The sequence below is a fragment of the Gobio gobio genome (genome assembly GCF_949357685.1).
Source record: "Gobio gobio genome assembly, chromosome: 3".
Taxonomy (NCBI): Eukaryota; Metazoa; Chordata; class Actinopteri; order Cypriniformes; family Gobionidae; genus Gobio; species Gobio gobio.
In genome coordinates, this window is record NC_137099.1 from 48707716 (window position 1) to 48719796 (window position 12081).

At 35.0% G+C, this 12081-nt stretch overlaps 1 protein-coding gene across 2 annotated transcripts in view; it reads left to right on the forward strand.

The window, feature by feature from the left end:
* pkn1a (protein kinase N1a) overlaps nucleotides 1–12081 on the forward strand; it is a 44216-nt gene that overhangs the window by 29287 nt on the left and 2848 nt on the right. For both annotated transcript variants that reach the window (XR_013816121.1, XM_079811419.1), the window contains exons 2-20: nucleotides 385–533; nucleotides 1345–1465; nucleotides 4143–4288; nucleotides 5020–5233; nucleotides 5324–5518; nucleotides 6572–6681; nucleotides 7534–7677; nucleotides 7842–7917; nucleotides 8121–8250; nucleotides 8806–8893; nucleotides 8976–9058; nucleotides 9170–9245; nucleotides 9349–9440; nucleotides 10221–10397; nucleotides 11000–11062; nucleotides 11149–11225; nucleotides 11365–11507; nucleotides 11587–11694; nucleotides 11828–11908. Coding sequence is in view for 1 of the 2 variants with exons in the window: in XM_079811419.1 (XP_079667545.1) it covers nucleotides 501–533; nucleotides 1345–1465; nucleotides 4143–4288; nucleotides 5020–5233; nucleotides 5324–5518; nucleotides 6572–6681; nucleotides 7534–7677; nucleotides 7842–7917; nucleotides 8121–8250; nucleotides 8806–8893; nucleotides 8976–9058; nucleotides 9170–9245; nucleotides 9349–9440; nucleotides 10221–10397; nucleotides 11000–11062; nucleotides 11149–11225; nucleotides 11365–11507; nucleotides 11587–11694; nucleotides 11828–11908 (2157 nt within the window). In the remaining variant the exon portion in view is untranslated. The remainder of the gene's footprint in view (nucleotides 1–384; nucleotides 534–1344; nucleotides 1466–4142; nucleotides 4289–5019; nucleotides 5234–5323; nucleotides 5519–6571; nucleotides 6682–7533; nucleotides 7678–7841; nucleotides 7918–8120; nucleotides 8251–8805; nucleotides 8894–8975; nucleotides 9059–9169; nucleotides 9246–9348; nucleotides 9441–10220; nucleotides 10398–10999; nucleotides 11063–11148; nucleotides 11226–11364; nucleotides 11508–11586; nucleotides 11695–11827; nucleotides 11909–12081) is intronic.

Here is a 12081-nt window from a genome sequence, read left to right on the forward strand (position 1 = left end):
AAGATTAGACTACATCTAATATTTGATGGTCAGAGCAACCATCTGCAAGTTTCATGAACATTATGAAATGAAAAAAAAAAATATATATATATATATATTAGTTATTTATTTTTAAAAAGAAATTTACCTACAGTACATGCATAAAATAATTTGATAATTTGATTTTATGTTTTTATTTACTGAGATTATGCTCATCCATTATTCCAATACTCGTAAATATTTAAACCCAACAAAAACACATATGCCTAAACATAAATTATAGATGACTGCAATATTCATAATTCATGTTTTTGAATAAAAAACTGATTTTACACATCACAAGCCCCGTTCTTAAATCCCTTGGGCCACAGCTAACTGTAATTTTTCACTTTTTTTGCGGTTTAGATGAAGTTCCTCAGTCTCCAGGAGCAGAGAGCAGGTCGTCGGCACACAAGGACCGAATCGCTGCACTGGAAAGGCAGTTAAACATCGAACTCAAAGTCAAACAAGGAGCTGAAAATATGATCCCCATCTACGCCAATGGCTCCACTAAGGTATCCAAATGCATGCACAAATGCTCTGTTCCAAAAAGTAGTAATCTATACTGCCTTTCAAAAGTTTGGTGTCGGTAAGAGTTTTTTCATTTTTTGAAAGAAGTCTCTTATGCTCACATTTGTTTGATCAAGGATAGTAACTTTAATATTTTGTGAAATATTGTTATAATATAAAATATCTGTTTTCTATTTTAATGTATTTTAAAATGTAAATCATTCCTGTGATGGTAAAGCTGGATTTTCAGCATCATTACTCCAGTCTTCAGTGTCACATGATCCTTTAGAAATCATTATAATATGATGATTTGCTGCTCATGAAACATTTATTATTATCAATGAATGCATTTACATGCACGCTCTTAACCTGTTTATGCTTAATAAACCAACAATGCATGTGATCATGTAAACGCGTTAACCCGTTTTCCTTTATTGGAGTAAGGTCATAAACAGCTTAAGGAGAAACCGATTGACTAGATTTTTGCCACTTACGCTGATTTCACTCAGCATGTAAATGCTTTAACCTGATTTCTGTCAGCCTGTGTACATGTGTGAAATTTCACAGGAGTAATAAAAGTGTTAATTTATTTTAAAATGATTATGCTACTTTATTTTAAAGATAGTATTGATAATGACTTAGCAAAATTCTAAAACTCTGGCACATGAAGTTGCTCTCTATGTAGGTGGCAAGGCAGCTCACTAGATTTTGGAACAGAGCCAGTCTGTCAAAAGCGGTTTGCTCAATGTTTAATAACTATAATGATGTGTGTGTGTGTGTGTGTGTGTGTGTGTGTGTCTGTGTGTGGGTTGTCAGGATAAGAAGATGTTGCAGACAGCTCAACAGATGCTACAGGACAGCAAGACAAAGATTGACATCATCCGCATGCAGATCCGGAAAACAGTACAGGCCTTCGAACACAATGATGATACACAGGGTATGGCTGTGTGTGTGTGTGTGTGTGTGTACGGCTTTGTTGCTTTTAGAGTCTGATTTCATAGATGAGCAGAGAAATAAACAGATCAATAACCACCTGAATCCCTGAAGACGAGTGGTGTGTGTTTTCAGGGTGTGTTCATGGTGTATTTGGTCAGGTGTACAGTGTTTATGCACAAGTAGTGAGTGCAGGTCATACAGATCAATAAATGTGTGTTATGATCCCCGTTTGGCTTAGAGTGAAACACACACACACACACACACAGGATCAGGTAACTGATGACAGTCAGTTCCCGCTCTCTATTTCCTTTACTCTTCTCTCTCTCTCTCTCTCTCTCTCTCTCTCTCTCTCTCTCTCTCTCTCTCTCTCTCTCTCTCTCTCTCTCTCACACACACCTCTTGATTTAACAGGTTACACCAAAATTCTGTAATCTAAAAACACAAAAACAAATAAATTAGGGGGCACATTCAAATACATTACTAAATAAAAAAAGTCATTTACATTTAATTGGTTAATTTTCATTTGAAGTAATTGTATCATACTACCATTAAATAAATGGCTTTTAATCCTACAATTTTTATTTTATACACAGTATTTTATCCATATCCACTACCGTTTTCAACATTAATAATAATAATAAATGTTTCATGAGCAGAAAATATTCATATTAGAATGATTTCTGAAGGATCATGTGACACTGAATGAGTAATGATGCTGAAAATTCAGCTTTGCATCACAGAAATAAATTACATTTTAAAATGTATTGAAATAGGAAACAGTTACTTTAAAATGTAATATTTTACAATATTTACTGTATTTTTGCTCAAATAAATGCATTCTTGTTGAGCATAAGAAGAGACTTATTATTTTTCCTAAGAAAAATAATGTTAATTTCAGATACATTCTCAGTGTCTTAATAATATCGTATGTAGATTTGTTTCTCAGGTAAATTGTAAAATAAGACTAATACTTATAATTTTTTATTGTTATTTGAAATGTTATGACGGTTGAATGAAAAATTCCCTTGCGTTATGATAACACACAAACCTAAACTTTATATGCTTTTAAAGTAATTATAGCTTATGACATGTCATCAGACAGAGACCAGAGACCGTATGATATCAAACAAAATGTTTCAGGCTCATAGTGGCATTAGTTAACACAGACACACACATTCTTTAATACTCCCGTATAAACACACATACACCTTTTACTGTGTACATGTACACACATGCACTCGTCGAGTCTGTTTATGAAATTATCACCTCATTCAGCTTCATGCCTTATTAGGACACAAAAACCATCGCAGTCAATCCTTCTTTACTTCTCCTTATGTCTTTTTCTCTGTCTTATACCTCTTTATAAATCCACCAATTCAACTAAGTGCAAACTCCTCCTTTTGTCATCTTTTTTGCCTCCAAGTCGTGATGTATCAATATGATTTTACTAGGAAAGTCCAAACACACACACACAAGCACGCTCTTCTAGTCTCAGCTATATTAAAAATATATGTAAATCAGAAATGGTAAACAGTCTGCAGTCTCGTTTACGTTAGAACATTGAGAGAACGTTTTTAAACACTCACAATATTCCCTGTACTCAGGAATGCTTTGAACTGCTTGTATTGCAGTCAGAACCAAACAGACACAGACAAATATTTATATAAAACCCGGAACATCATGTCAATGTTTTTGATGGTATGACCGAATAATATAACACCATAGCATCTTAATCTTTCAGTTTATAATCCCTAATAATCCTCTTATTTCTAAAAGTCTGTAGCTGGCAGCATGGCAGACCTCAGATGATCTACAATCATCTCCCCCAGTTTGCATAAGTAGTAATTAATATATGGAAGCTCGCTGTGCTGATCCGACATCATCCTTCATCCTCTTCGAAGTCTGATAGATGCACTTGACCTCATGTACCTTTTAATGTATCTTAGACTTAATGTCTGTTTTGAGATCACATTAAATTCAGTTTCATTTCGGTTAATGGGTGGTTGATGTGACATTTCAAGCAATGACAGCCGAGTCCTGCAGTGTAACATGCTACTCTTCTAATTATATTATCCTTGCAGTTTTATGGTCTCCATTCTTTCACAATTTGAGCCTGATGAATCTTGACATTGTCATCCTGGAATACGGCCATGATGTGTCTTCCTACATGGTTGTTTAAGAACTGAAAATCTACACACTCCATCATTATCCATTTAGGGTTGGAAGAACTGTTGCCAAACATATAACATGCTAGAAACATAACAATCACTGCAATAATGATCCAATCATTGACTCTTAAGCATTTGCTAATTTAAATGCAAACAGCCACTTTTTTTTAGCGGGCAGTGTATTAGTCCTATTTTATTTTCTAGACATAAGCCCCTAAATTTATGAGAATAAAATTAAGTATAAATACTTATTTCCAGGATATTTCAAAGTTCATGAAATTATTATTACATCTAAAAAAGCTAAATAAAATAATTTTTGCACTTTTATATTAATGTTCTCTAATTCAAAAGAGTTTTTATATTTTAACAAACAATTTGAAATTGTAATTTTGTTTAATTATGCAGTTAAAATGACTGACCCATTCAGGCTTATATAGCTTGTGATAGCTTCTGTGAGAATGTGAGTGATATTGATTACCTAAATATGTATTTGTGTGTGTTTCTCTTCAGGAAAGCCTGACCCATGTGGTATGGAGCTGCGGATTGAAGAGCTCAGGCACCATTACCGCGTGGAGCACGCTGTCGCTGAGGGAGCAAAAAATGTCCTTAGACTTCTTGGAGCCAGTAAAGTACAGGACAAGAAGGCCATGTCAGAGGTAAAACTGTGTTGTGTTGTCCTTCTAATAGTTTGGGGTCAGTCTTTTATTTTATTTTTTTTAGAAATTAATACTTTTATTTAGCAAGGATGCATTAAACAGATCATAAGTTTCCACAAAAATACTAAGCATCACAACTGTTTTCAACATTGACAATAATAAGAAGTGGGGTTTTTTAGCAGCAAATCATCATATTAGAATGATTTCTGAAGGATCATGTGACACTGAAGACTGGAGTAATGATGCTGAAAATTCAGCTTTGCATCACAGGAATAAATTACATTTTAAAATATATTAAAATAGAAACCTGTTATTTTAAATTGTAATAATATTTCATAGTACTTTTGCATTTACTGTATTTGTTTGTATATATCAAATAAATACTAAATAAATGTTATATATTTCATTATATAAAATCCTTCAAAGCCATGTACAAAATCTTACGGCCCAAACTATTATATTATATTATATTATATTATATTATATTATATTATATTATATTATATTATATTATATTATATATTATATTATATTATATTATATTATATTATATTATATTATATTATATTATATTATATTATATTATATTATATTATATTATATTATATTAATTATAAACAATGGCATGTAGCTTTCAATGATATCTTTATCTTCTGTTATTTAAGTACACTGTACACTTTTCCAATTAAGTTAGTAATTAAGTCTAACTCTTCCTCTCTCTGCTTCTTCAGGCTCAGTGTCGTCTGGGCGAGTCGTCTCAGAGGTTGGATCTGCTGAGAGATTCATTAGATCGGCGGTTGGCAGAACTTCCTGAGGATCATCCCAAAGCATCTGTCATTAAAGAGGAGCTGGTTTTAGCCTCCTCACCAGCATTCAGCTCCCGGCATGGCGCCCCCTACCTGCACAACCAGTACAGCACCCTCTCCAAGCCCTCTCCGCTCACTGGTATTCAAAAATTAATTTAGTTTAGTAGAAGTTGTCAGCTACTGGCTTCTAAGATCTGATTGTTTTCCTATTTCCTGTGTCTATGTGCAGGCACTCTTCAGGTCACGTTACTGGGCTGTATGGGTGTGCTGGAGGTGGTTCCCGGCCGCTCCCGGGGCAGCCAGGTAGTGTTGCCGTGTTACAGTCCGGGAGAGGGGCGGTCCTTTATGCGGAGTGGAAAAGGCCTTTACAGTCGCAGCGGCAGTGTGAGCGGAAAAACACCCCCCAAAACAGACGAACTTTCCTGTGAGTGTGTGTTTAGAGGATGTAACATTCATAGTGTGATTAGTCCATGGTGAGTTTGGATGTAATCTGTTCTGTCTGTCATGTGCGATGACAGTTTTGCATTGAACAGAACAGGACATCAGAGCTTATAACCCGGGGTGTTGCATTATCATGCTGACAAGTGATTGGCTGACGTTTTCAACAACACCAAACAGAGAGCAACAGTTGGGTTCCGGAAGTAAAAATTCATTTCCATTCATTTTCTCCATAGAGAAATAGATTTTAACAATAACTTAATAAGACAGACCTACTATGAGCTCTGAGGTTGTTAATTCATGGTAATTGCTTCTGTTGAAGCCATCGGATTGCATGATTTCAGCTTATTTTTTCTAAAATAATCATGTTTAACAGGTGAGTTTGTGGGGAAAAACTACATTACCCATAATGCTGTACAAAAATTCCACCAATCAAAGAGTCCAAGCACCAAGCAGACTGCGCCAACAGCGCTTGCAGGGAACGCCCACTCCCATGAAGCACTGTGAATCTCGTAATCGAGTCGGTCTCACTATGCTCTCAAAATACATAAATATTTGTGTATATATATATATATATATATATACATATTTTGCAATAAACTAAATATATTGTTTCTATAGATATAATCAACAACTTTAAATGAGTAGTTTTATATTTCTCCATTGTTTTTCATTTGATTATATTGATCACAATGCTTTATTTTTGCATATTTGTTTCCTCCATAAAAGCCATTAAGTACACAGTACCTTTTTTTTTTTTTATATACTTTTTTGCTTTTTTGCAATGTTATGATTCACCTCATAGCTGGTTGGCTTGGTTCATGGCTTATAAAGCTTTAACAAAGACTTTTTGAAAAATCCCCATGGGAAAAATGAATGGAAAAATACTTCCGGAACCAACGCCGCTGAAAAAGTGGGCAGACACTATTGCACTTTTACTCGCAAATTCTTCAGAAAGTAAATGAGTAATTAATTTGACCTTAATTTGACCTAATTTGAAAGACATGCTTTTGAAATGATGTCTGTTGTGTGCTTGCAGCGGAGGTGAGTGCAGTACTGAAGCTGGATAACTCAGTCGTGGGTCAAACGGCATGGAAGATGGTTGGAGAACAGGGCTGGGATCAGACTTTCACCATAGAGCTGGAGAGAGTGAGTTCAGCTCTGTGTTAATAGTAGATTTACACAGATTAGAGGTTCAGTGTCTGTTTCATTAATTAAAGCTCCAGGCAATAGGCTGTAATTATAATTACAAAAGCAAAATCCTTTGGATGTGTAACATCAGTGACTTGACCGCCAACTGGAGCATCTCAAATAACTCTTACACAAGCAATGACACGCTATTCTTTCTATTTAGAGAAAAAAAAGCATATTGAACATGCAAAATGAACAACAGCCAAGCAAATTAAGATGTGCATGTATTTTTGGCCAGAATTTATAGTATATGTATGATTATTTGTTAATGGAAACTACATGCTGAACGAATGCTGTTAAATCTCTCTGGTCAGTGTTGTTATTGTTAGCTAAAACTATTGAAAATAGTTTTTGGTTATTCAAATAAAACAGAAATAAAAATGTATATGAATACTGTATTAAAAAAATCATTTTTAGTTTTTTAACATAAAATATTTATATAAACTTTTATTACAGTTTTAGTAATTTTAGTAAATTAAACAAATTTTTATATAGAAAGAAAGCCACAATTTCTAATTGAAGAAAAATAAAACTGAAATAAAATAAAGCTAAATAGAAATATATGAAATAAATGAATACATACTATATAAAGCTCTCTCTCTCTCTCTCTCTCTCTCTCTATATATATATATATATATATATATATACACACACACATACATACACACTGTAGCAATTGAATTAAAAATGACAAAAGCAAATAATATAGTATATAATAGTATATTTATAATAGTATATAAATAAATTGTATATAACTATAGTATATAAATAATACAAAAAATTTAATTGTGTTTGTCTTTATGTGTGCAGTCCAGAGAGATGGAGATGGCTGTGTACTGGAAAGACTACCGCTCTTTGTGTGCGTTGAAATTTCTCAAGTTGGAGGACTTCCTGGACAACCAGAAACACAGAGTACAACTAGAGCTAGAACCACAGGGACTGCTGTTGGCAGAGGTACGCACACAATGCATACAAAAATGTCTCTTATGTCCATAAAGGGAGTCTCTATCACTATTTATTGCATAGGTTACTTTATAAACACACTGAAACCAAATAAATGTCCCAAAATCTTTGACACTGCTACTGGGCACCATTAAAATAACATCCGTCTACCTCAGGTCACCTTCTTTAACCCCGTGATCGACAGGGTTCCACGGCTAAAACGACAGAAGAAAGTTTTCTCCAAACAACAGGGTAAGAGAAAAATATTTTCTCTATTTACAATAAATGCATTAATCTATTGAATCATTTATCAAAATGCACTTAAAATTGACCCGAATGGCATTTCATGTCAACTTTAATCAGTGGCATGTGACTCAAATGGTGTTGAGCTCCATCTAGTGGTCAGAGATTAAACAAACGTGTTTTCTTTTGTGCGTGTTTGTGGTCACATGCAGGTAAAGCCTTCTTGCGAGCTAGGCAGATGAACGTTGATATCGGCACGTGGGTGAGGTTACTGAGGAATGCCATCCCAACCGTCAACAACACGGGAACCTACAGCCCTCACGCACACACTGTACAGACAGGGTAAATCACACGCACATTCAGTGCATGCATAATACCTGTGTATTCATGGATATGTGAAAATAATTATTAAATCTGTCGTTAACAAAAGAGAATACGTTTTCCTTGTGATTTTCCACCAAAATCAACGTTTTTAAGACAACCATGAATATTGGTAGTGTAATAATAAGTTGTTCTGTAAAATAAAATAATAATAATTCAATTCTCCTTTTTATTTTACAGTACTTGTACAGTATTGTACAGTTCTTACAGTAGTAGTATTATATATATCTATACCCTATATCCTCATTCTAAAATCATCTATATATATATATATATATATATATATTTTTTTTTTTTATATATATATATATTTATAAATTTTTTTTTTTTTTGGGTGAGCTATCCTTTAAATCAGCACATAAACAGTAAATCTAATCTAGAGTGCAACTAATTAACTAAAGTACACACTAGTATGAGTATTATGTTTGTGTAAGTGTCATGTGATGTAAGTGTGGATCTGATCTGACAAACAAGCTGGAATGTTGGTTTTGTTTCAGTTATGTTTGTGTGTTACAGGGAGATATCAGTGGAAAAGTTGAGTTTAGACTATGACTCGCCGATGAAGGTGGACATCCGGCGAGACATGGCGGATACAAGCACTCCCGTGAGAGACCTTCTATAACTCCACCTCTTTCTATTTAGCCTCTCCTGTCTCTCTGTAACCTCTCCCCTCTCTCTCGGCACAGGAACAACAACCGGCCACTGAGCCCCTGTCTGCTCCTGACCTCACCACTCCTGAGCGACAAATCAGAACACATTCACTGAGCAGGTACACTCAAACACACATGCATGTGCACACAATATAATGATTCTCGGATAACGCGTAACGCTGGGTCTTTAAAGTGGTGTCTAAGTATGTGTGTGTTTGTTTGTGTTGCAGTAAACAGAAGAAGACCCCTTTGAGCCTGCAGGATTTCCGACTAATTGCTGTTCTTGGCAGAGGCCATTTTGGAAAGGTGATCTTCAGCCTTCCTCGCCTTTAAACACCCTTCTTTTATCCTTCAACTTCACCCTAGCTCTCTTTCTCTCTGAAATGTTCATCAAATGCGTGTCTGTTAGGTGCTGTTGGCAGAATACAAGAAGTCAGGCAGCATGTATGCCATAAAAGCCCTAAAGAAAGGAGACATTGTGGCCAGAGATGAAGTAGAAAGGTAAACAAAATAACTTTTTCCTTTTTGTTTTGAGTAGGGATGTCAATTTACATAAATTCCCATAATCGATCGCTGTTTAAATGAACAATTAATCGTTAACCTTATCCTCTTAGATCCGAAGCGGGGGTGCTACAAAGTTATCAATTTACATAACCACTCGCTTATCCAACACTAAATAGGTGTTGCTTTAAAAGCTTAAAAGCTTGGCTTTACAGTGAATATAGGGAATATGACAATCCCTTAACAAGTGCTTTTAAATTTGCTGACATATTAGAAAAATATGCAAAATAAAATCTGTAAAATTATTGTACCTAACGGATAAACTTGTCATATAGTGTTGAAAAGGTCTCAACTAGCAGAATACAACAAGCATATTTGATCCACTTAGAGACCATTTGTATATACCAAGTGCCAAGATGGTGGGTTAAAGCACTGAACTGATATGAAGAAGGTTGCTGGTTTGATCCCAGCAGTCGCCATCACCTGTGTGTCCTTGAGCAAGGCACTTTACTCCATGTTGCTCTAGTGGGATTGTCCCTGTAATAAGTGCGCTGTAAGTCGGTGCGCTTGTTTTATTTTTCCTCGTGGGTCTGCTGCAGGAGTTTTGCCCATGCGCCACACGCACCTCAAAACTACACACTCTAATGATGAGCTTGCTTAATCGACCATCGATGAGTTAGATTAAATTGTTATAGGATTATAAATGATATATACCATTATAGTTTTTCAGAAATGTGTTGTTCATTTATTCTTGCTTCTCTCTTTCTGTCTTTCCCTCAGTTTGATGTGTGAGAAGCGCATTTTTGAGACGGTGAACAGTACGCAACACCCCTTCCTCGTGAACCTGTTTGCATGTTTCCAGACCCCAGAACATGTGTGTTTTGTCATGGAGTACACGGCAGGCGGCGACCTAATGATGCATATACACGCAGACGTCTTCACCGAGCCACGGGCTGTGTATGTTTTCTCAGGTTTTGGCTGCACTGTCTGGACCAAATGTCCCCACAAGGATCAAACAACCTGAAATATGCTACACTGTCTTTTAAAAGATTTTTTAAGTGTTTTTGAAAGAAGTCTCTTATGCTCGCCAACGCTGCATTTGTTTGATCAAAAATACAGTAAAAATGGTAATATTCTGAAATATTATTACAATTTAAAATAGCTGTTTCTATTTGAATATATTAATATGATTTGCTGCTCAAGAAACATTTATTATTAATATCAATGTGCTGCTTAATATTTTTGTGAAAAACTGATTTGTTTTAATGTTATATTTGAAATATAAATATAAACCAGCATGCTTGATGAATAAAAGTAATAATTTCTTTCTTTTTTTTTACTTTACTGACCCCAAACTTTTGAACGGTAGTATATATTTTGGGGACCAACCAACAATTTCCATAAGAATAAGAGCTTTAAAGTTAATTAATAAAAATACTAAATAATGTTTTAAGAAAATGTTTGTGTGATATTTAGATTTAAAGGTAGAAGATTATAATAAAAATGGAAGGTTTCCAGCTTTTTAATGCAAATTGAATTTGTGTTTGTGTGTGTTTCAGGTTCTATGCTGCTTGTGTAGTTTTAGGACTTCAATATTTACATGACAACAAGATTGTGTACCGGTGAGTATGCCAAAAACACTGTGCACATGTTAAAGAATGTTTTAAATATCCTGTTTATTGCATATATTTTTGTGTTTCTTCTCCAGAGATCTTAAATTGGACAACTTGCTGCTTGACACAGAGGGTTACGTGAAGATCGCCGATTTTGGATTGTGTAAAGAAGGTAAAGAATTTCACCCCTGTTCCTTTTCTCTCTCTTTCATGGTTTTATTTGTCTGCCTATCTTTCTGTTGGTGTGCCTTGGTATGTTGATTGGGCTTGGTATGTAGTCACATCAGTCAACATTTTTGTCTCTTTCTCAGGTATGGGTTTTGGGGACCGGACCAGTACGTTCTGTGGGACTCCAGAGTTTCTGGCTCCGGAGGTTCTAACAGACACATCGTACACGCGGGCCGTGGACTGGTGGGGACTCGGAGTGCTTATATACGAGATGTTGGTGGGAGAGGTGAGAAATTTGAGCTTTTGAAATGTTTGAAACATTCATATAGTGTTGGTATTTGTCTGATCTAAAACTGTCTTTCTAGTCTCCATTTCCAGGTGATGATGAAGAGGAGGTTTTTGACAGCATAGTGAACGATGAAGTTCGATACCCACGGTTCCTTTCCTCAGAGGCCATTGGCATTATGAGGAGGGTAAATCGATTTTTTTGAGCTTTCTTTTATTAATTTAGAGCATGCCCTACTGAACGTCCTGATTTTCTTTATACAATGTGATGTAAAAATAAATATATGAATAAAGTTTGATTTTGCATATTGTTTTATACAGTTACTAAGGAGAAATCCAGAAAGACGACTGGGCTCCAGTGAGAAAGACGCAGAGGATGTCAAGAAACAACCTTTCTTTAGGGTGAGAAATATTTTTAAAATCCTCATTTCACTATGTACATCAGGGTTTGTGAGTTGATGATAAGCTAATAATTAATTATATCAAAAGTAAAATTTAAAAAAATTAGACTGCATGATAATCGTGATATAGCTTAGTGTGATTATCAAATCAAAGGAGTAATATTTATTTGTTTT